We start from the raw sequence: 25013 nt of genomic DNA, 5'->3' as shown, positions 1-25013 counted from the left end.
CACGCCTGCTGAAGCACGGGATGCTGGCCGCCGCCAGTGCAGGACCGGACACTGAGGTCTAAAGGTTGAATCCGGTAAGGCAATTTAATAGCATTCAGGAATTTAGTCAGCGGAGGAAACGCTGGCACATAGGATGTTCACTAAATCCCTTCCTTTCTTTCTTTGTTTAGGGTTTTCCTTTTTTTTTTTTTTTTTTTTTTTTTTTTTTTTTTTTTTGTTGTTTTTTCTTTTTTTTTTTTTTTTTTTGTTAATTTTTTGCAGGTTCTGTCATGTAATGTGCTCTTCCATTTAATTATTGCAAACTAGCTGTGTGACTTATGTAATTCTTGATTTTATTGGAAAGAGGTGAAATAACTGCCTTCGTTGGAAGTTCAGGAGATTTCTTTTTTTTTTAAGCCAGCCCTAGTCAGACAAAACCAATGAGAAATGTAAGTTGGCCGTTTTGGTGTCGCTGCAGGAAATACTTCTTTTCTTTTTGATAGGCAAGGAAAAGAACACAGGACATGAATCTCTCTGATGCAGTTACAGAGCTGAAATGATACTAAACAAATGCACTGCCTCAGTATTTTTTTGTGTTTTTTTAAGGGGGTTTCTATAAACAATTATTTTTATAAAGCACACTTTAGTTTACAATCTTTCATTATAACTGTTATAAATTTTTTTTAAACAACCCAAAATGCGTTCCATATAAAGAAATGGCAAGTTATTTATCTATCAAGATTTTACATGTAGTTTTCTTATAATTTTTGTACAATTGCATAGACGTGTAAAACCTGCCATTGTTAACAAAACAGTAACAGACTTAGGAAACTACTGAAATCTACAGTATAGTACCACTACCCTTCACAAAAATATAGATTTGTTTTCTTGTAAACTCTTACAGTCTAATCCTCTTTGTAGTATGAATATTATAAAAACCATGCGGGACGCCTGAAGTTGTAAAACGCATCTTGCTATTCTAACACCTTGTTGTCGGTCATGACTGTCACTAAGGTTTCCATCGCTCTTCCCAAGTCGCCTGCCATGTGGAAAAGGTTCCCTACATTGTGGCCTGAAAAAGAAAGTCAAAGAAGAAGAAATTAAACAAAGAAGACAGGGCAGCAGGTTGGTAAGGAACATTTTACAGAAAAGGCCGAGCACAGATACATCACTCTCCATGTCCCGATCGCTGCCGTCCTAAGAGGAGTGCACCAGAGAGTACTCTTTCCAAAAGTTTCCTACATGAGTTTAATACAGAGTCATTAGCAAAAGTTGCCAGTTTTGCTGAACTCTAAGCAGCAATGCTGGCTTGTATGGCTATGGTAGACCATATCGACAATAAGCTAGCATGTTTGTGTTCCAAAAAGCCCCCCGTAGCTATGAAGCTGTACCATTACAAATGTTCACCAAAAGCAACGATTAAATCCATTGACATCACTGAAAAGTTTCCAGCTAGTGCTGCGACTGTTTGACCATTCAATGTTCTATCAAGGAGAAAAAGAGAAACAAACAGATTAGCAGTAATTAACTGAATCATTAAACCCAAGAGGTCCCAGCAGGATACTTGCATGGATAGCCAAAATGATGACCCATCTAAATGGCTGCAGTTTATTCAGTCATTTTTAAAATATCCTTTGCTTTTCAGACAGCAGTCCAGCAGAAACAAAGATGCCACAATTATCAAGTAACTACTATATAGTGGTTCACTTGTGCATTTCTCCTCACCCATAACCACTGTGAAGTCCTAAGATGGTATAACCGCAACACGTGGTCCTTCTACACAGAAGTGCTAAATAAATGCAGAGTACAATTCTGAAGATGAAACCTGTGACGACTTCTCACGTTCACTGTACTGCCGCTGCAAGTGGAAGGACAAGGCAGCAACAACAATCGCTAGTAAAAATGGCTTCAACACAATTAGAGACTAAACAGACTTGAAGGCAGGGAGATTAAATCGCCAAAAGTTGCCATTTTAGGCACTTGGCATACCCTGCCTGGTCTTCAGCTGCTGTTGAGAAGAGCATGGGCCTCCTGCAAGTCCTGTGTCAGATCTGCAGTCCTCTGCAACTGTCTCAAATACCCTCTGGCATCGCAAATGACAGAGGCATCATGGTTTAACCAACTGAATCCCACCTGCAGCCTCCTTCCTGAAAAAGCATGACTGAAGAGTGAATATGACAGAGATCGAGGTACCCTACAAGACGAGCATCCAAACCAAGGACTGAGTGTTCAAGATTTCTTGCATGGGCAAGGAGGAATGAGCAGACAGAAGGTCTTAAAACAAGCAGAAGGAAATTATACTCCACACAGCACATAACTGCATTACTGAGCTCACTGCCATAGGCTGATGTTGAGGCCAAACACATAAGAAAGATTTATTTAGATGCAAAGAAGTGCCTGGATGCTGAGTCCTTGCCATGGTCCTTGAGGAAGAAGCACCCAAATGAAGAAAGGACATGACCAGGTTTCCTGGTTTCAGCTGAGACATTTAGCTTTCTCCATAGTAGCTAGGGTGAGGGTATCCAGGACACACCTTTCATGCAGTCCCTACCTGTAACATGCCGGAACCCAACTGTTACCATTGCCCACCTACACAGAGGGTGTCCCTCCTGACACAACTGCTGGCTCTAACAACAGGAATGAACCTTCCCTGTGGAGCAAATCAAACCCACCATCCTCTTCCAAATGTTCACATATTATGGTAGTCATGCACAGCTGACATTTCTACAGTACATAGGAGCTTAGAGTGACATTAGTTAATATTCATCAGTATTTATGGAATAGAAAAAAATGACCAGAGAAATATCCAGAGGAGTTATGTTTCTTCTTGGAGAACTACTACCACCTTTTACACTCAAATCCTAGTTCTTAAAGTTTTGGTTTCTTTTTTCTCCTTTTTTTTTTTTTTTTTTTTCCCAAATGTAGCATTCATTACACAAAACTATGCCACATATAAACGATACCTACTCAACAAGCTGCCCATTCAATAGTGAGCTATACGGTTCATGGCACAGTTGGCCAGGTATCTATACAAATAAATACTTGGTTCTAATCTGGTGACGTTTTGCTAATTGGATTAATGCACAGAGAAACAGATGCATCAAACAGCAATTTCATCCATAAATCATTAAAGTATAGCCATCCTGTTCATCCTAAGCAAAAACTTGTAATTTGCTCATCAGCACACCAAGTAACAGCTTATGAAAAGCTACTGTCAGGTTTTGGTCAAAACATAGTTTACTTTAAAGCAAATGAATGCTACCACATTTATTTTAGATGTAGGGGATAATCTCTCTTACTGGCACCATGCAGGCGGAGATCAATCCAGCAAATTACGCCATGGGAAGCGAAAATTTGACAAAGTCATATGAAAACAAGAACATATTTTAGATGGGAGATGTTCACATAAACACAAAGGTAACTGCCACTGGTCTGGTCTACTTACCTGAAACTCTGACATGGCTCAGGTACATTTGTAGCATGAGCTATCAAGGCTTTATCAGAATAACCCTGGTATAACCAGAGTGACCTGCAGCATCCCCACAAACATCCTGATTCTTCAAACTACTTTCAGTAAATCTCTAGGCTTTAAATACTTGTCTTTTTCCTCACCTGCAGCAACCTACAAACACAAGGAAGGTAGGTGGTGAGAGGAGTAGCTGGGTAGCCAGCCGTGAGAGGCACTGATGACTCTGGGATCACAGTCTCTCTTGCTCAAATTCGTTGCAATCTGTTGTTTCTAGAAACAACAATGGGACTCCAGGGCTCTTCAGGGACTCCAGCACCACTCATTCCCAGGTCAGGAAGAGGGATCACCCTTCCATGGACTTAGAGCAACCCAAACTGCTAAACCCCATCTTAGATCAGTATTTGTTAGAACTACTTTGTTCTGTCAGATGAAGAGCTGTGAAGGTAACAAAGGCAAGTTGGTTTTATGGAAAGAGGCCATGTCTGGACAGGATAACTTAAATCAAAAATACAGAAAAAGTCTTTGAGAAGTATGCCACAGTAGGTACAAACTGCTTGAATTGTTCAGGCAACTAAAACACAGTCCAAGATGTCCTGTACATCCAGGGATCTCTAGATATTCTTTTGCCACATAAAAATTACAGGAACGTCTGCTAGTCTTACTTCCTTTTCTCTGTTAATTACCATCATATTTTTGAAACAACCATGCTCCGAATCAGATCTGTGCCCACAAAAGCTGCACAGAGGCACGCTGGGGTGATTACGCAGTGACACCTCCCTCTCCCTCACACCAGCCATGCTACCCCTCTAGCACAGGTCTTAATTTCCTCTGCCAAGAAACCGAACAATCATGTGTCTCCTCCTGAGACATCCGAGTTTACAGCTCAGAGCATGATCATAAACCACTGCTGACTGCAGTTTATGTTAATAGCTGGACTGTAAAATGCAACCACTTGAGCACCGCCGTCTCCAGGGCAGCCAGAGGATGGGAGGACGGGCCAGAAGCAGGGGCAATATAGCTGTGCTCCAGCCATGCAAGGGGTGAACCCTCGGCTGGGCGTCATTGCACCGCCAGCGATTTTTTTTGCCTCTCTTGCACGTGGTAGTAACAGCTAGGTCAATCAAGACTGCAAATAGTTGAGAACAACATACACAATAATTTCCTGGTATGGTATGTGCAATGAATGCACCCTCTTCTATAATGCCCGTTACCCAAATAATAGCTCAAACTCACTGTCTCTATATAGCTCTGCTTCTACTGAATACTTGCTTACTTACCCTCTCTAAGACTGAAATGTAGGACATTTTTAATTAAGAAGCAAGTGAGCAAAATACTGTCCCCAAAGCACTCATAAAAATACTATACCATAGCTTTCCACCATTATTATTCAAATTTTTAAAGTGATGCTACCAAAGAAGGCATTAATTCCCATTCTTTTTTTTTTTTTTTTTTAAACATTAAAGCTGAAAAAGTTTTCTCCATACTTGAAGCACTGAAAGGTTGAAAGATGGTACCATTTAAGAAAACAACTAGCACACACTTTGTAACGCAGCAGTAAAGCTCAAAATGGACATGGACAATATTAACTTAGACCTATAAATGGAGGGAATATTACCACTGCTGCATTTACTTTGAAAGCAGAAGACACCTATTTCTGCAGCCACTAACTACATCACTTCTGGTCACATACAGAATGATGCATTTTGTATCTGCTGAATTTGCTTTAGAGGCTCTACTGGAATTAAGGCCCCTGGGTGAGGGTGCAGTAACGGCATATCAATCTTACACTATCGCTTGTCAGAGAAATAAACATGGAGCATTCAGACTTGAAAGAGTGGATAGAAAGTAAATTAAGAAACCTCAACACAACGCAGTGCCTTTTTTTAGCAACACAGATTTCTAACCCTTCCCTGACAAAAGAAAAATCCTTCCTGTTGGATTTTTGTACCCTTAGTCATTATCAAGTAACGCCACAAAATCCACGGGATTACACACAAAGACAATACCTAATGTGAGCAATGGGATCAAAACCTGGCTGGGTGGGTTTAAAACTGCATGATCTGCCATTGCGCAAACGGATTCACACATAAAGCAAAAGCTCTTCTATACCTTAGCTCATATACTTCACAAGCAGATGGAGAATTGTTTTATATTCAGCTCTGCAAGTTACCAAGCGTCCTCTGGAACCGTCAGTGAGCACAAAGACAACTGGAGAGCTGCGAGTGATTTGCTGAAGAAGTTAACTTTTTCAGGGTTAAGCTGCTAGAATCTGATCATACCCATTTTTCTAATTTTTTTTAATTGTATCAAATATACCCTCATCAGCAGAAGCTTTTTCTGACTAATATGCATAAATATGAATGAGGATAGTGGAAATCAACAACCTGTTTTGCTGAACTGAACAATTCTCACTGTATGAGCCAAGAACATGCTGGGCTGAATACTAAATAATTTCCATAAAATTTCTGGATTGGTGCAGTCTGTTGATGACATCCCAAGCACTGTTTTTTGATCCACATGAGAGGACCTGCCATTAAAGGATGGACTTAACCTGCACTGAGGTTCTTACTCCTCAAAACAGCTGGACACTTGCCAGCTGCTACAGCCAATGCAGAGAACCACTGCACTACAAGGCACCACACTGGAATGAGTCCTGGCTTACCCAGGGTAGCCTGTCAGTGACCTGGGGTTCATAACAGCTCCGCTATAAAAACCCCACTGCAGTGTGTTTCCACGAGCCCCCCTCTCCGCACCAGCAGAAGTTTGCAAACTGGGTTACTTTTCAATTTCTGCCTCATCCACACCGAACATCATCTGTTTGGGAAAGGTCATTTCACAGATACTTGCAATTGCACTCAGGCAGCCTCTGAATATTTTATCTTTAATAATATTTTTCGCTAGGAATTCATCTTTTAAACTTGTATCTGGTTGGTAACTGAAGAGCTGCTTCAGAGGAAAAAGCAAGGCTCTCTGGAAATACTTTCTAAAGGTGCTATGACAACACGGTGCAAAATGTTTTCCTCCATTAATATGCAGAAACGTAAAAAATCTAAAATCCATTTTGCATCAAACCAACCACATCCAAAGTGCACAGTGAAAACCATTGCCCATTCACATTGCTGAACACAACACTGTAGAGCTGGTGAATGTTAGTAGCATTCTTCATTCTGCGATAGTACATCAGGAAATTAAAACACCTGAATCTCTTATACCTCTCAACTCTCACGGTTCTAAAGAAAAAAACAATTTAGTAACCTGAGATGATGCTTGGTATATTGGCACATATACGTAAATAAAATTGGGTATGTAAGCTGAACAGCAAGGGACATGGATCTCCCTTTTGTGCTTACATACAAGAGCAACAGAATGTAAGTCAATGACTGTAGTATATTTGCTGACCACATTTGCCATACAGTGGCTTTATTTCAATGTAATATTTTCTCCTCCCCATTCCTGAGTTTCCACCTCCAGGAGGATGTAAGAAAACGCACATCCTTGATCTGACATTGTCTCCATTGAAAGTTGAGAGGTATGCTACTGGTAGAGCAAACATAGGGAATGCACTCAGCAAAATCAAACAAAACTCAAAGCAAAAGAAAACCACCCCCACCCTTCACCAAACCCAAGCAAACCCGTGCTGCCATCACACGCATGCTGGGCACAGAAAGCAAGCTGTGGCAAACAGAAGCCATGGCAGTGAGCCTGCATCTCACTAACCTCTCTCACTGGCTTTCCAGGGGCATTTCTTCCTTTAGGAACAGAGAGAGGAAGTGGAAGAAATATCAGAAAAGAAAGGGAAAAAACCACACGTGAATATGTATTTTATACTGTACAAGACACTTCAATTTCCACTTAGGAATTTAATACAAAATAACTGCATTTCTGCTTCAAACAAAGACTGAAAGTACACTGAAATGCACTGATGATTCTGAGATAATTTATTCAAGAACACTTCTGTAATCTGGTTTTAAGCTAGCAGAAACACTTGACAAAGCTACTAAAACCAACTTAACAGTCCTTTCAGTTGAGGATAAGGATGGCAGAGAAGATCTTAATTCATTCTCTGAAAATACAAATTTCCTTAATTTGAGCACTTCTACTAATTAATATTAGTGGTAAAATCATGCTTCCCCAACATCAAATTAGTTCCTCCAGACACTTTACATTTTATTATGGTCTATATACATATATAAGCGTACACATTAGTATACACACGTATGTGTACATATACACACACATATTTTACACCTACAGCTGTACACTGGATATTAACATTCTCACATTGCAGATACAAACATTCCGAAAGATGTTTCCAACAAGCTCATCTGCAAGCACGGCACAATTGAGGGGGAAGAGGGAGAAAAGGTGAAAAAAAAAGGGGGGGGGGGGGGAAAAGGGGAAGTATCTCATCACTTTTGAATTGGACTGCCAAAACTGAAGAGTCATTAAAGGTTTAAGCTGAAAAGATGTTCCTGATGAGCCTTCACAGCAGCCCTGTTTTGATCACACAGATTCTTCTCAAACACTTACTGTAGCATACTTGTTTTTAAAGAAAGAAAATCAGATGTCAATAAACAGCAGAAACACCCCCTCTCCCCTCTTCCCATGCCACAGCCGGTGACAATAAGATGCTTGCTGCCTCCAGAAGCAGCATCCCACTGCCTCCGGTACACTGCTGCAAGCACCAGTATGGCCAGACTTTGCAGCCTCAGGCAAGAAAGTCACTGCAGTAGATGCTGTTCAAGAAAGAGGATGGCCTTTGCCCCCGAGCTGTTGTAAATAATGTAATTGTAAATGACATATGGGACAATGGGAGAACACACCAGTCAGCATAACAGTAATCTAATTGCTGTCGAGTTTTTTTCTAGATATGGGAGCCTGCAGGAGAAGGGAAGGATGACAATAAATAGCTTTGCAGGTATTTTACAAGGAACAGAACAAGGGTCAGCAACAGAGCAAAGTTGAGCAGAGGCAGTAAAGGAGGTGAGGAGAGAGTGGAAGAAGTGAACGGCACCACTGACCACCACAGGTCAGAGCCGCCGCTCGACCGCCAACTCCAGGCAGTGCAAATGGCCGGGGGCAACCTCTGAAGGGCCTGGCCAGCAAAGAGTACGATTTACTGAACAGAGGAAGTTTTATTCCCTTCCTTCCTCTCTCCCTCTCTCCAACAGCACACTTACTATTAGAAATGATAATGATGGGTTTGAAGTCATGGTCTGCATGGGGGTTTTTATTCTGGTCCTCAGGGGAGCTTTGACTCAGGTTATGTCTATACCGCAGGTGCTGGTGGTGCACAGAAGGACCTGAGCAAGCTGGGAGAGCTATGGCTTCAGTTCTAGACTTCAACTTGCCTAACTCTCTGGGACTTGCATCAGTGCCTACACAGCCTGCCACCTCCTCTGGCGCTTTGATCAGGAGCTATATGAATGCTCAAAAAAATGCCTCCCAGGAGGGAAGATGAGAACCTCTCACTGATATAAATCATGTAACAGAAAATACTTGAAAATTAAGATACAAAATCCATTGAATAACTTTGGTGTTCTTCTGAGGAGGAGCCCCAAGGTTTAGATGAGTAGGTGGTCTATCTAAGGCCTCCAGGAACTGAAGCATGCTATCAGCTGGGTGTGTAAGAGTCCTGGGGCATGAAGGAGACCTGGCAGACGATAGCTTAGCTTGGGTCAAGAGGAGAGGAGGAACCGCCTACATGAAAAATGCGGTATCCTTTTGGAGGATTTAAGAAATGCCTACCTGTCTGCACAAGCATCTAAAATTGCAGCTACCTAGTGTCTAATTTAAATATCTACATGAGACAGACTGCGTTCTGCTTAAAATGAATATATATATTTAAAGGTAACTGGGACAGCTCTGCACCACACAAAACAGCTGGTGAGGAAAGTCTGTGGTGAGTAATCAGCCCATGAATCTGCTAAATGCAACAAAGAGTACCACTACTACAGTTAGAGCTAATTTCTTTTGGAAGAAGGTTAAAAAGGGTTTAATGCATTTTACTTCATTTTCTTCTTTGCATATGAATGAATGCATGTCTCTAAGTTTTAAGGCAATGAGTATAGTTTGGCAAAAATTCCAGAGAAAGAAGATTGTCTGTATTGCTACAGTTCTGAAAATTTGTATTCTGTAAGACATCAAAATACTGGTACACAATCCACAGGTGCCTAATTATCTATTATTCCTGCTCAAATCAAGATTTCCATTACAAAATAGAACAGTCTTTTTTTTTTCTTTTTTGGAAATCCACATGACATTGTATCACAGACAAAGGTATACAGAGAGTGATCAAATCAAACCTGAAAGCACAGGCACTAATAAAAACTTCATGCATCTATGCAGATTCAGATTAAAGCAGAGAGCACAAAACATCCACTGCACTGCCCCTCTCACTGAACTCAGGAGAGAGACGGGTTGCAAACAGCTTTTTCCTTAAAAAAAAGGTTCCTTGTAGTTTTTTTAAATTCATCAATGTATTCACAGTTTACATCAGAACTGAGCATTATAAATCACTAAAGATCTAGTCCTCCCCATCACTATCCTAGCAGAAATCTGCAGAGAGGCTCAGCCAATTCAGTACCGCTGTGCCACAGGGGAGTGATAAAGAATCACAGTCATCTGGGCTCACTGATGTGGGGTGTAAGGCCACAGCACAGAGAACGGGATAGTCCAGAAGAGGCCAGGGTATCTCAATTGGAAGAATATTTCCAAAATTTCCTACAGTATAATAAGTCCAGGGTACTCTTCCACTGATTCAGTAAAGTGTGAAAAGAAAGGTCTGTGTCATAAGATGTTTTGCCATCAGAATAAAAGAGACATTATTTACAGTGCTGAAAGTTGCTAGTTCCACTTAGGACACTAGCCCCATTCATGACAGAGCCTGGCTGACTCAAGAGTCAGAGGAGAGCATGTGTCTAGTGTGTTTTTATGTGACTAAGATGAAACAAAACTTGTAAAAGATGGTGCTATTCTTAATGTCATTTATTTATTGCTGTGGGGTCTTGTAATTTCACTGCACAAGACAACATCTGTATTAAGCAGCACTATGTTAAATAATAATGGTGAGTACCGGTCCCTCTTCAAATGTTTTCACGTGATGTCATGGCCTCTTACCCCTTTTAAGCCATTATGTTCTCATCTCTAACCACTTCTTGGCTCCCACTTCCTCATTATCCACCAGCAAGGGCTCAGCATTGAAAGTCTGGGAAGTTCTCTCACCAACTTCAGCCCCTACATTCCTCTCTGAGCTTCATTCATAGAAAGCATTTACCGGAAAACCATAACTGCAAAACACAGCGTGGTCCACCATGAGATCCGCCTGAAGGGGTGCAACTTGTCTGTCCTCAGTGCTTCAGGAGAAACAAATTTGGCTTTAAAAATACTGGCCTGCCAATCTTACTTTCTAACTGTGAACCGATTCCCTGGAGATTTACTAGCTTGGGCACAAACACAGCGTGAAAATGTTTTCCTCTGTGGCCCATTATCAAGCAGGGTCAAATAAACCACTGAGGTGGTATTTAATGGTAGATTTCCACTAAATGTCAGACCTCTGGCTTTGACATCTGTTTTGAGTTAGCACAGCAGCTGTTTGAAGCAGCTGCAGCAGTTGTGAATTTGCTGGCAGCAGCAAAGTAAAAGAGGAATGGATGGGAAACCTTGTAGAGTAAAAGGGAAGAAAAATTCCTTAAGGACAGCAATCATCAGGTATTAATCAGAATTTCCCTCTCCAGAAATTAAATGGCTTTCGGCAGCAAGTCAGCTTTGCGAGGAGCATGGAGGTCCTCTGCTCCTTAGGAAATGCCAAGAACTGCCAAATGGTTAAACTGAAGAAACAAACAAACAAAAACCTATATAGGGTATATAGTAACATAAGTTATTGAGTCTGAGATCTGCTTATGAAGGTCTACAACACGATTTGTTTAACACATGCTTCTTTAAAATATATTCAAAATGATGCTATGAAGCCTTGATGCCCTTTTAAAAACAACTCTATGCAGCAAAAGCTAGGAAAACGTCATAATCAAATCTACCTCCAGGTGACTGACAATTAATTACTACTACATTTTACTGCTTTGTTTCAGCAGCCCAAAATAAAAGCTACTACTTGCTTTAGAAAACTATTTCCCAACCTGAGCAAATACCACTCTTCAGATGCTTTTGATGATATTTAGACTAAATATTTTGTTTTCAGTTTGTATCCTGTGATGTTCAACTATACATCTGTGCACTCAAGCACAGAAATTCAGGCCTTTTCTCTCTTCATTGCTTATTCAGCTCTGAAGTTTTATCATGAACCAAAGCCTTCAGAGTCCTGTTTGCTCTTATTATATTGTTCTGCACTCCTCCAAGTTGTCATTATCCTAATGGCAACAGGATAGCCAGAATTATGTCCCTAATTCAAAAGGTATAGTATATCACTGCCTGTGCTGTGACATGCTGGAGCTGGACACTTACCTTGAAATTTAACATGCTTATTTGTACAGGCCACAAAGGAAATACACATTTAATGTCCTGCCAGTAACTTCCCAGACCTTTTAATACATCCCTAGATTTCCTCAACTGATTCCATGTACAAATTTCAGGTTATTTGTATGGATGTTTGTCCCTTCCTAGATTTCATTTTATTATTCTCACTTTCAGTCCAGGTAGGTTTTGATGAGTGCCCTGTGTCCTCTGCAGATCTTCTGGAATTATATGGACTATGAATAGGATAGTAGACCTATTCTACAGCATTAGTACAGAAATAAACAGAGCTACTTCTAGTACTAGTCAGTGTTGGGCATTTAATCCATCTTCCTTCTAGTTTTAATTCCTAAAGATGGCATGCATCAGATGCGGTGCAACTTTACCCAAGTAGTTTGAATTCACCTTTCAAATAATCATAGAATCACAGAATGGTTTGGGTTGGAAGGGACCTTAAAGATCATCTAGTTCCAACCCCCCTGCCACGGGCAGGGACACCTCCCACTAGACCAGGTTGCTCAAAGCCTCATCCAGCCTGGCCTTGAACACCTCCAGGGATGGGGCATCCACAACTTCCCTGGGCAACCTGTTCCAGTGTCTCACCACCATCACGGTGAAAAATTTCTTCCTAATATCTAATCTAAATCTACCCTCTTTCAGATTATAACCGTTACCCCTTGTCCTATCACTACACTCCCTGATAAAGAGTGCCTCCCCATCTCTCCTGTAGGCCCCCCTCAGGTACTGGTATATATTTCATAAGCTCCTGTATCACAACACACTTCTGAATGCCACTCTTCTGCAGTTACACATTGATCTTTCATTATAGATTGAAAACCTGAGCTACAGATTTTCACCTCTCAGAAGCAAAAAAACTCTGAATCAGTGCTTTGTTGAGACAAGGCAACCTGCTTCCTTTTCTCCTTCCTTCAGGCTTGTCCCTGCCGCCTGTGGAATCTGACCACAGCATCCTTCATCTCACAATGAAGGTCTGCATGAGGCTGTGGCAAATTAGCTGTGGATGTAAGCTTAGTTTATGTGGGGAGCAGCTTAATATTATTTAACAGGAGTAGAAAAAAACTCCAACTGAAGTTTGCATGAGATCTCAGCAAAACTGATGATGGCAGTAGCCTTGTTTATCAACCAGTGAATGGAAATCCACTTGCACTGGTTGTAGGACAAACTATTTCTCACAGACGGCCTGACCATCCCTATTCCTCAACCAAAAGCAATTATACAAACCTGGCATTTGTGCAAATCCATCAAAAGATACATGAAGAACAGAGAAACCTAATTGATGTCCTAATCTCTTTAGCCAAAAGCTGGCACAATTCTCTAAAAAGCAAATTACGTCTTCTCCCAGCTGGGCTCATCTTTTTGCATAGCCAAAGAGAGAGGAAGAGGCAGATTCTGGCTCAGACCGACAGTGCCTTGGTCAGGCCCACAGGAAAAGTCCTGTGGGAAGCCTGACTCTGCCCAACAGCCTGTGCCTGCTCCTGGCTGTTCCACCAGAAGCTCCTCTCACGGCTTGGCTGAGGAGGACAGAAGAAGACACAGGTCAAACAAAGACTGTGCCTCCACCTTGCTTGCAGCCCTTCTTACAGTTAGAGAGTTATTTTTGTTCTCTACAGCAACTAGTCAGGCAGGAAAAGTACACAAGCTGCTATCTCCTTTAGGGATGCTTGTGATCAGATACTACACTTTTAACGTAGTTACTGAATGGAGAAACAAACTAAGGGAATACATTCTTTCTCTGTATTTAAATGACCAAATTTTGCATCATCAGAATGAAAATGTGATGTTATAGCTTAACTTACTGAATTAAAATATTAACTGATGTTACCAATTTCAAATCTTTTTTCCCCCACTAAACTATATTCTGTCAGTTTGATTAATGAAGCTTTCTGTTTTTCACTAATAAAATAGAACATAAACCCTTTTCTATTCTCAGTCAGTAGGGAGCAATATCTAACAGACTATTCTCTACCTATTCATACACAGAAAATGAACCACTGTATTTCAAGTACCTCATTACCTGTTGTTTCGTAAATTGTTCCGATTTTACTTAAAACTAAGCTTAAGTTTTTAAAAAGAAGCACTGCTTGTCAGTGTCATCAGCTATGATTGCAAATTAGATACCACAGAGAAGAGTGAACATTTTAACACATCCGCATCTGCACACATAGGATCATGCAAGATCTCCTAAATACAAGATTATTTACACAAATTATGGTCCCTGTTAAGACAGCACTGTCTGTTGCAACCTTGTGTACACAGCAACTTTAAAGCCCATTTTTATCTACATACCAATATTTGAAAGATTTTTTTCATATGTTGTCTCTGACAATTGATATATAGGCAAAATGAGGGCTGGACTTAAGACCTTTTCATATAATCAACGGTGGAGATCAATGCAGTTAACAATATATTGTCCTAGATTTTCTTCAATAATATTTTTCTAAACAGTTCCATCTTTTGATCTATAGCATGAGATCTTAGGTGGTTTATACTGCCTTCTCCTTTTCCACTGCTCACAGATGATGCCTTATGAGAGCTGAGCTTTCTTTGAAATCAAAGGATGGAGAAAATTTGACCTCACTTAGAAGTCTAGCATGATGGTTAAGGCATTTATCCACTAAAGCAGAACCTCTGGGTTATGTGCGAAACCTGTGCAAGAGATCCTGCCATAAGTCTACGTTGAGTGAATCCAACTTAAAAAGGCTGTCAATAGCCACCAGATGTCTGAGCCTTCTTTCACAGCAACAGGTAATATCCCAAACTTCCCATCCCCTGATAGGAATCTAAGCCATTTTTCTTGGCAGCAGAGTATTTTCTCTGGGGTCAGAAAAGAACTTTTGTAAATAAAAACAGGCTGAACAAATAAATGCCAGTAATACAAATGCTTATCTTTAGCAAACAAGAGGAATGAGCAAAATGGAAACACAGAAATAAATGCTGTGGCTGTACACACAAGTGCAGCCTATGCTGCACAAGCAAGCAGCCCACTTGTTTTTCCTCCATCACTCTGGACCCAAGTGCTACAAGGTGGAGAACTTTGACTCAGAACTTTAATATTATTTGAAACCAGATTCTTCTTGGAGAAAGGTAAAGACAGAAAAAAAATGTGCTAAGACATATTAAAAATAAATCAGCAAGGGGACTGACTGAAAAGGAGAGAAGCTGTGAGAAAAAGGTATGCAGCAAAAGGCAAGAGAAGAAAATGGTCATGAAAAAAAATAGTCTCAGACATTGTTTCATCCACATATCTAGCAAGGGCTACCTGTGGAGGTAGCTTAAGGTAAAGGAGGAGCAGGCTGCTTCTCAACTCTAAATAAGACAGCTATTGTTAAAATGAAAACAAAGAGAAGCAAAAAAAACCTGAAACCAAAACACAACCCCCTGAAAACATCACGGAACAGAAAGCACTTTTATCTTCTTCCCTCTCATCTGCCGTGGGCAGCAGCGCTCACCTCTGGAGCTGGGGAAGGAGTTGTTCAGCTGCTCCATCACTTCCTCCAAACCTGTGCTTGTGTCCTGGGGAGGGCTGAGCAGCTCATCCTCGCCTGGAAAGCAAATCCACACCACTGCATGAGAGATGGTATAAAACCATTTGCTAACAGCTTACTATTGCATATCTCCTTCACAAAGCTAAGGCTGTTCACTTAAATACATTTTCTACTTAGTATACAATCAAAATTTTAAAGGTGAATTTTGCTGACTATTATGTTTCTCTCTCTTTTTTTTTTTTAGGATCTAAGTGAAATTAAACAATGAATTTTAAAGAATTATCACTGACTTTAATCTGTAAAAAGAGATTTAAGAAATAATCTACTGGTAAACCTAAAGGTAAAAGAAGTGGGGTAAAATGTTTGCTAGGAACATTTAGTTTCAGAAACGACACTCATCGTTTCAGCTTCTCTTATTCTATTAACGGCAAAAGAAATTGCTGCCGTGAGTGCTGCTATTGAGCAGCTTTCTAATAGTGCTAGATTCACGTTAGCACTGCTTTGCTTAGCTGCGTAAATCAGTAGAAACCCAGATTCTCATCTGCATCAGTATTAATATTTCTGACAGTTTAATTGCATCAGATTGGTGCTCTAAGAACATTCAATTGTACTGTAAAAGGGTTTAGCAGCAGTTTAATAAAGCGAAATACATTTCTTGCACTGAATAATTTCTATAACCTGATTATAGGGCAGCAGCTTAATGGGAAATTCAATACATTTTATTTTTACTGTATTTTTTTTGGTCATGGTTTCAGATGACTAAGATCCATATGTTGATTTTACTGTAGACCCTAGCCTCCAACACAAGGAAAGCATCTGAAAAAATAATACACTTAAAGGCTATACTTTGAGTGAGATTCTCCTTTTTTACTAGATTTCTTTTATCCCTATTAAAAAAAAAAAAGCAATTTTGCCTGTTGTAATAACCATGAGAGATATATCCTTATTTTGGAAATGACTTAATGACCCTTTATTCTAACATGTCTTGCCCTACTTGAGTAGGACTCAACTTAGTAATAAACTACCTGATTTTCTGTTAGCATTTATATTTTTTAAATATTGAGGTGCTCCAAGGTAGTGGGAAGCCTAAAGAGATGCTAAAGGAACAGTTCAGGACTGCACGTATTTCCTATTATTAGGCTTAGTGTTGGCCTCACATTAGGGCCAGGAGTTTCACAAGAGTTATTACTGATCAAGAGTAATTTTCCCCACTCCAGTAGAAGTGGGGTAAAGTGTCTGCATGAATCACTTAATTCATATAAGTGATGGTCTTTCTATCAGCTTCTTTTATTCCATTAATAGTCTAAAAATAGCTGCTGAGACTGTTTGCAGTTTGTTCAGCTTTCGACCGGTGCTGGGTTCACACAAATCAACTCACACCACGAGTTACTTTTGCATCAAGTGCTGCACTGACAGAGGTGCCTTAGCAGAAGTAATGTCCTTCCAGCCTCTGCAGGACATCAAGGTGAAAACTCAGAGCGAGATCTTGCTGTTTCTACCCAGGCTGAGGACCTTATCAGCATGCCTGCAGAAAACCACCTGGCCCTAAAGATCGAAAGAAGAGGGCAATGGTTCTGCTGTCCTGGCCAAGAACAACTGAGGGAGGTACTGATATCTAAATGTCTTGGTAAGCACTGATGCAAACTGACTGTGTTGACCCTCGAGACTGCTGTATCTTTATTTAAAATGCATTATTTTTATTCTTTCTCATTTGGATGATTTTTCTGACCGTTGCCTTGTAAATGACACAAGCATCAAACCAAGCAACCAGACAAAAGTTAAGACACCTTCAGACCTCAGTTAGCTCTCTATCTGAAGCAGTCTTCCCCAGGTGTGTTTTTACAGAAGGCTTGGAGAGCTAAGGGGGTCTCAAATACTCTGGTGGTACCTGAACAAATTAAAGTTCAGCAGCAGCCTCTTGGCTCCCATGCCTCAGAGAACCTCCTCCACTGCTACATTACTGAGGAGAAAGGCCAAAGACGAGGACCTTCTCATTAGGATTTTATGAGAGGAAAGCAGAACCTTTCCACTTGCCCAGGTGTATCTCAGGTTATCAAGGAATAAGCTCTCCTATTTGTAAATTAGGATCTGAGTGGGTTGCTGCTTTTATCCAAAAGCTGGACAACAATGCTGGTGGAAAACCTTTTACAGTAATCTCTCCTTGAGAAAGCACAGAGACAGAGAACTGCAGTGGGTCTACATTCAAAGAAAAAAAATAAGGTCTCCTTTTCTAAAAGAAAAAGATATAAAAGCTACCAATACATTACCTCATCCCCTGAGAGATCCTCAGTATTTTCTCAAAAATTATGACTCTTTACTGGGAGCATGACTGCTGCATGGGAGAATTATTTACAGCACGCTCTGGTTCCCTTCACAATTCACAAATATTTTAAGTCACGCTTCAGAAAACTCTCAGTCTAGCAAGCAAAGCTTTCTGGTGTGAAAGGAGACTCAACAAACTGAATTAGTTGCGGTTTGTTAGCTCAGTTAGTGATTCTTTTTATAAGCTTCGCTCCATGCGGCCAACAGTGTTGCTTTACTGGGTCTCAACACGATCATACTGATAACGATTCAACATCTCAGCGTCCTTTCACATATTGGCTCAATTGAACAAAGAAAAAAACCCAAGTCATGTCTAAATATTTGCTTTTAAAAAGTTTTATCAGTTTATATGTGTGTGTTAATTAATTCCAGTCTCACAAGTTAAATGGGGACAATTTTATATCGAGTGAAATGAAAAGAAGTACATTATTGTATTTTTTCCTACTAAAGGATAAAATATGAAACTACAAGACTTTTAGTAAGATGGCTCGGAACTGCTGTCTTCCTATTTTTCTTGTGTATTTTATTTAATGTCTCTTATGTGATGAAATTCTTGACATTTCTTCAGAAAGCTGATGCAAATTACTCCACTGATACGTTTTGTCTACTCTGTGTATGCCATACATAGCAAAATATTTACTCACTAGTAATACAATTAAAGAAACATCGAAATGAAACTGCTTTTACCTGTGATTGTACTCTCACCCTCAGGATTTAACTTCAGCATTCCTAAAGGTACAATTTCTTTCACATTTTTTTGCTGTAGGGCTTACAGAACTCAGCTTGTTTGATAACAGCACAGGCTGATGTTATTGACTACACCCAGGATGGAAGAAAAATCCCCTGAGCAGCTCAAGCTGCATCTCCCACCATGATGGCACTTCAGACACGGCAGAATGTCCCCTCCCATTCGATTTCTCACTGTCATCGACCCTTTCACTAACCACAGTGAAGACAAAAGCTCTCACTTAAGCTTATTCTTGCTCCGGCAGGGGGACTGGACTAGATGATCTTTCAAGGTCCCTTCCAATCGCTAACATTCTGTGATTCTGTGAAGCCTCTCACTCTCCCCACAAAGCCTCTCTCTAATATACACTAAATGAATTTCTGTGTACGAAGCTGAATATTATAATCAGATTTCAAATACTAACTTGTTGAATTAATTTAAGCACATTTGCTTAAAGATGCTGCAACGCTTGATTGCTTTTTTACTAAGCAGAAAATCCTTACTACTTGGTAATAAATACTTATTCATTATTTAACAGAGAGGAAATCAGGAAAATGCTACAGGGCAGTTACTAAAAGCAGCAAAATAATAATTCCAGCCTCTAGCTACAGAATATTATTAGTTAACCTTACTCCAAAACTCATATGATGTTCATTATCACATCTGATGTGATATTTAGAAAAGACACTAGATGAGCACTGCCTACAAGTGACAGCTCAATCCTACTGATTGAGCCGTGACATATTAACATAAGATCACATCAGTTAACATGGGAATGATTAATCATACATTTCATTTCCTAGCCATAATTAATACTACATATATTTAAATCAGTCATGTCATGCTTAATAGCTGAAAGTCAGTTTGAATAAAATAGTTAGCTTTTCAGTGATATTTGTTTTCTGAAGTCGAGCCCTGGCTGAGCTTTGTGTTTAATGTCAAAGTATCTATGCTACTGTGTGCATCACAATGAAAAGCAAAAGCCTGAACCGTAATGAAGATGTAAACAGCCAGATGACATCTAAGACCACTGCAAACGTCTACTTCATTCTCATTTGAACTAAACAGGAGAGCACAGTATTTTCTGTCTTTAAGGATTATTTTTTTGGGGAAAATGGGACTACAGCTATTTTCTATGACAATCTGAACTTTGTTATCTTACCCATGGTTTCTGAAGTCTGGCTGCCAACTACACGAAGAAGCATTGGCTGACTGCTGTCTGACCTCTGCAAAGAGGTAGAAGGAGATGATAGTGTTGTACCATTCACCTTGGCATCTGCCTGTGGCTGAAAATTTTCAAAAAAGAGGTGTTATTAACAGCTCAGTACAGTTGCACAAATCTTTATATCTGTCTTTTTTATTTGTTCCATAAACACACACAATTTTCTGTCTGTTTTTAAGTAAATATATCCATGCGAACAATGGATTTAAATTCTGAATAAAACAAGGAAGAAGACTAAATAAGAACACCGAAACATGATTTCACCTTCTCACTTGTAGCCTGTAGAACAATCTAATATTTTTCTCTGACAAGCGTCTACAGATATGATTTCTTGGTCTGTTGTCACAATTGATAATGCTTTAACGCTTCACACTCTGTTCAGAAGATGACTCTACAGAGAACTAGAAGAAAGGCCTGAAGACTCACCTGCTCCAGCAGCTGCCTCAGCCTGTGCAGCTGTGACTCCAGCTGTTTGTTGTGATCCTCCAGGATCTGCATCCTGGCCTCCAGGCGGCCCTTGTGCTGGCGAAGCAGCTTGGCTTCTGCAATGAGCTCAGCATCCCGCGGGCTTTGCGGAGAAACCGGCATCATCTCTGGTGGGGACGGCAGTGGAGACAGTCCTTTGTGGTCATGCTGTTGCTTCAAACGGTCGTACTCGGCTTGCAAGTTTCTGTTGTGAAGTAACAAGGAGGAAAAGGTTTACAAAGCCGACCAGGGAGGGCAGGCTACCCCCTGCACAGGGCAGGGAGAAGGCACCTCCTCTCGTGTGGTGTGATGTGATGTGTCTCACTAGCAGGTGAAAAGGCTCACCTGCACCACCAGCCTTTCATTCTGCTGAATCCAGCTGTACGTAGGCTTACACCTCGCGGATTTGCACAGAATTGATTCTATAGGGACCTGAGATACAAGCAATGCTCTCTGCATTACCAGAATTCAGTTAATTCCCTTCCAGGGCACAGGAGGCAGAAGGCTGGCTGGGCTCCAGGCACCCTGCTGAAGCCTGGGTACGGTCTGTCCTGGGCTCAGCCCTCCCCCAGCTTCCTGCGCTTTACCCTTCTCAGCAGAAGCCGGACTGCCTGTTCGCTTCCACGCATGAATACACTCGAGGAGTAATTAGTGCTAAAAGAGGACTTTGAGTGATCAAAGCACGTTACAAACACTAATCAAAGCGGATGCCACCTGGCCAGCCTGTCTGTTTTACAGATGAGAAAGCCAAGACACAAAGGCAGCCTAAAAAGTCAGAGCAAACCACAGAACTCGGGAGTTCATTTGCAACTCTGTTGTCGTCAGTCGGGTCACATCATTCTCCTCTCTTCATATTCGCAACTGCACTTCCAGCCTAGCTCCAAAATGACTAACCTAAGATGAGGAAAAGACAAAGTAGTGAGCCAATCTGTTAAACTGCACTGCCCTGACTTTTGGGGCTGTAATTTACACCTTCAGTCGGACTGCCCCGTCCAGAGTGCTGCATTCTACTGTAACTTTATGACACTTCTAAGCTTGTACTTTTATTCTGTAAAACTCCCATTTTACTCCAGTAAAACGGTTGTTCACATGAAAAAAATAACCTACCAAGCAGGAAGAGCACAGAAGGCAAGAAAATGACACCTTGTTAGGGATAACACAGTCCAAAAATGCAAAAAATGTAACTTGTAGCAGAAACTTTGCAGGCAAGGGAGGCCCAAGAAACTGCACTGGGATTTTGCTGCTATGTGGTTCCCTTACAGCTTCCCAGAGGGGGGGTAAAAATGGCTCCAGGCTCTGGTAACTGCTTACTCATCACAAGCAGTGACCCAGATTTTATTTTTTCCAACTCAGTCTTATTTGAGGTTGTGAGAACAGGCATTTTTTGCCAGTTCTTCTGCCTGCAAACGACAATACACACTGACAGTTTGCTCTGCAGGCTTAATAGCGCCTCAGAAACCTCCCAATAAATTCTATTAAGCTCTGAAACACTTCTAAAGGTACGCTATTGTCACCAGAACAAGAACTAAAGCAGTATGCATCACTTCACGTGGATAAGAAATAAATGCCAAGAACAAAGACAGGCTACTGACTGTTCTTCAAATGTACTTGTGCCCCTCAGCAGCTGCATGATGGACGTGTCCTAACCTGGGACTGTGGCACCCCCCCAAGAACATGATCCCTGAGGGATGTCTGACCTACACGATCCTTCCTCTGCAGAAGTTTTGTAAGGTTAAAAAAGGGGTTGATCCTTCTTAAATTCAGGTTGTCCCCAAAGTCAAGATTTCTCTAAAAGCCACACAAACAGGGGAGATTATGGAGGTTTTTTTTTCAAAGAAAGTTTTTTCTTTTAATGAAATGTAGAGTTTCAAGTCCATTAAAATTATCTGGAAGAAAGAAAGAAGGGCTATACTGGGTGTTGCCTTCCACATGAATTAATGTCTTCTGATTCTTCTAGCTGAATTAAATGGTGAATAATTAATAAAAATACAGAAGGGAACAGGCATGAGTGTGACAACAGTAGCACACGTGGTCTTATTGTGGACTACGGTTTACACAGGATTGATCATTAAGCTTGTTTTTCACAAGTCTGTAGATTGTGGCTATCGCTACCCTGTGAGGAATTTCCCAGATGTACGATACAGGCAATACTCTACGAACAGCAGAAACAAATGTTCAAAGTGCTGTAAAGCAAAACATAAAGTATCATCATAAGGGAAACTAAACAGATGTACTTGGTTGTACTTACAACATAATCAGGTACCTTGCTACAAATAAATCTACAATTATTGCCTCACTTATCAATATAGAGAAGTCCTTCCAGTAACTATGGTGTTGAAAAACAAGTGAGGACCAGGGAGTAATTCAGATAAAAATGTTTGATACAAAACAGTTTAAAACTCTTTCTGAAAGCCTACAGAAAAAAAAAATGTTTTGAAGCATATTGAATATTATCAAAGCAGAGATTTGTCTGAATTTGTGAGTTCTGTAATTACAGTAGTATTGTTAGAACAAAGGAATGTCATGTTGAAGAGGCATGAGTTTGTCCTGAGAACTTGTGTCACTTCAGTTTTCCAGCTGCACCTTTTCAGTTCAGCTGCAGAGTCTGTAGTCCAGAGAATTAAGACTTAACAGAGCAACCTCTTTCATAGCTGTAAGAGTGATGCAGAGTGCAGATGATCAATAACATCATAATTGGGATCTAACATACAGTAATGAAGATTTATATCAACCTATGTCAAAAAAGCTGAAAATCAAAAAAGAAAGAACTTGAAAGCTTCTGTAAGAATAACCTAGAGGAGAGAACAATCTGCTCTTACTCCTATCCCTGTAATAGTTTTAAGCTGTGTGGTGATGAAGGATTGCTGCTGCAAGCCAGGTGCCCAAGGCACTGCCCACAGCCCTCACAATACAGCCTCCGTCTCCCAAGGAAAGGCGCTCTCTGACATTTTCAGCATAAAATGGGAAGTAAAAGAAAGGGGATAAAAGCCTAATCCTCTCTAAATGAATGCAACTGAGCAAGCACAGGCAGTATTGGGAAACCCAGTCTCCCTCCACCATAGCTCAGGCTGGGTGACTTTTCCATCTGGCTGTCACAAAGCTGCTGCACCTTCTGATCACTGGGAAAAGATATTCTACTTCAGCAAGAGAAATATTCAAAGAAAATTCTATATATTCCATTCACTATGCCTGCACCTCTTTGAAGCATTCATGAAGAAAAATAACAGAGGAAGCATACAATGTAACTTTGATTTATGCAACTGTGAACAGCTGGGTAGTAAAGAGCTCATGAGTTATTAATCATATCTATCACTGGCAGCATTAATTGTCTGGTAACGGAAATCCTAGTGGACCCCATTTGCTGAGTAGTCCTCTCACAAGCAATTGAGAATTTGTGAATTCATGTTATTTTTCATCTCCCTGCAGGAAATCAGTGGTTTGAAGAAACGGACAAAGCTGGTAACTGAACCACCTACCCCTGTCCCTGCCTAGAGGGCCAGAGTTTACTTACGATGCTTCACACTCAGAAAATCTGGTTCCACTTCTTCAATGCCAAAATAAATACTAAAAGGAGCCACGGTATGTTTAGAAATGCATCACTTTCTCGCTACTGGCAACCATACAGAAGGAACTTATTTGAGGAGGCCATTCATCAGTCTTCAGATGTGAAGGAACACTACAGCTGCACAGAAACGGGGCAGCTTTGAGATTTGGGGTATTAGTGCTTCCCCAGTGACACACAGCCCACTGCGCTCCTGGTGCAAGTCAGGAAAACAAAGGAAAGGCAAATAGCTCCAGCTGGAGATCTTGTTTACCAAGTTCTTGCTATAGTACTGCTAGGAGGAAAAGAAGAGAATGCAAGACAAGTCTCCCTTTTGCAGAAGTATGTCAGTGATCTTGATTCAACTAAACTACTAAGAAATGTACACTTTCTTTAGGAGGAAAGTATTTTAATTCTTTGCAAAAAGCTCTGAGTCTCTGTAACTTCAAAATCGTATGCAAAATCATATTTAATGCTAGCACAGTACATCCTAGTCAGTATACTGTATCCTACAGTATAAACTATGTCATGTACCCCTCTAGATGGACACCAAAAATCTGTCTTCTCTGTTTCAGAAATACATTTACTCTCAAGGAAATCTCAAAATGTTTTTGGCACAGTTTTATAATTGTGTTTTGATCTGATATTGCAGCACAGTAATAGTGCCTTCATAGCACGATTACTTTATGTTTATTAAATACATAAGAAATGGTCTTATCACAATATTCCATGTAATGTAAAACTGAGCATGAGTCGGAAGGCCTAATACTCAAATGAAACATTTTCACCAATTGAAAATGTTCTCTAAAATGCTCACATTTTAGCAAATATAAATGATTTAACAGTCAAATTTTAGCCATAAATTATTTAAAGAAGTCATATTTGCAAGGCACAAAAGCACCAAGGTCTCAAAATACTAGCAGATAAATAGTGAATGTCTAACAAGGGGTCCTTGGAACTGAAAAAAAAACCAAAAAAACAACCAACCAGTCAGAACTTTGTCACAGCTAAGTTAGATTATAAATTGGTTAATACATTTCAGAAGGATTTAAAATAGGCAACAGATCTTTTCAAACTGTCCAAAAGCAAAACCTCAAAATTTCAATTTCAGAGAGTCTTTTTCATTTGAGTAACAAGTCAAGATGGAAATATTTGGAGACCAGAAACTGCAGCTGAAAACCAAATGGAGGTCAGAATTCAATAAGCAGCTCAAAAGAGAAAAAGAAAAGTCAAAACATGAAGCAAAAAGGAGAAGGTCTTTTTTGAAAAGCAGGAAACTGTAGAGAGTGGAAGAAAAAGAGAAATGACAATGA

The 25013-nt window shown here is 40.3% G+C and overlaps 1 protein-coding gene across 1 annotated transcript in view; it reads right to left on the bottom strand.

The window, feature by feature from the left end:
* Positions 1-315: 315 nt before the first annotated feature.
* Positions 316-25013, bottom strand: part of DMD (dystrophin) — a gene marked incomplete at its 5' end in the record, with an annotated part of 60942 nt that continues 36244 nt past the window's right edge. Inside the window, 5 exons of the mRNA XM_010073569.1 lie at positions 316-1051; positions 7166-7197; positions 15388-15480; positions 19635-19758; positions 20121-20364. Coding sequence (XP_010071871.1) covers positions 1040-1051; positions 7166-7197; positions 15388-15480; positions 19635-19758; positions 20121-20364 — 505 coding nt within the window. The remainder of the gene's footprint in view (positions 1052-7165; positions 7198-15387; positions 15481-19634; positions 19759-20120; positions 20365-25013) is intronic.

Source organism: Pterocles gutturalis, unplaced genomic scaffold (assembly GCF_000699245.1).
Source record: "Pterocles gutturalis isolate BGI_N339 unplaced genomic scaffold, ASM69924v1 scaffold22022, whole genome shotgun sequence".
Taxonomy (NCBI): Eukaryota; Metazoa; Chordata; class Aves; order Pterocliformes; family Pteroclidae; genus Pterocles; species Pterocles gutturalis.
This window is presented reverse-complemented; position numbering and strand designations above follow the sequence as displayed.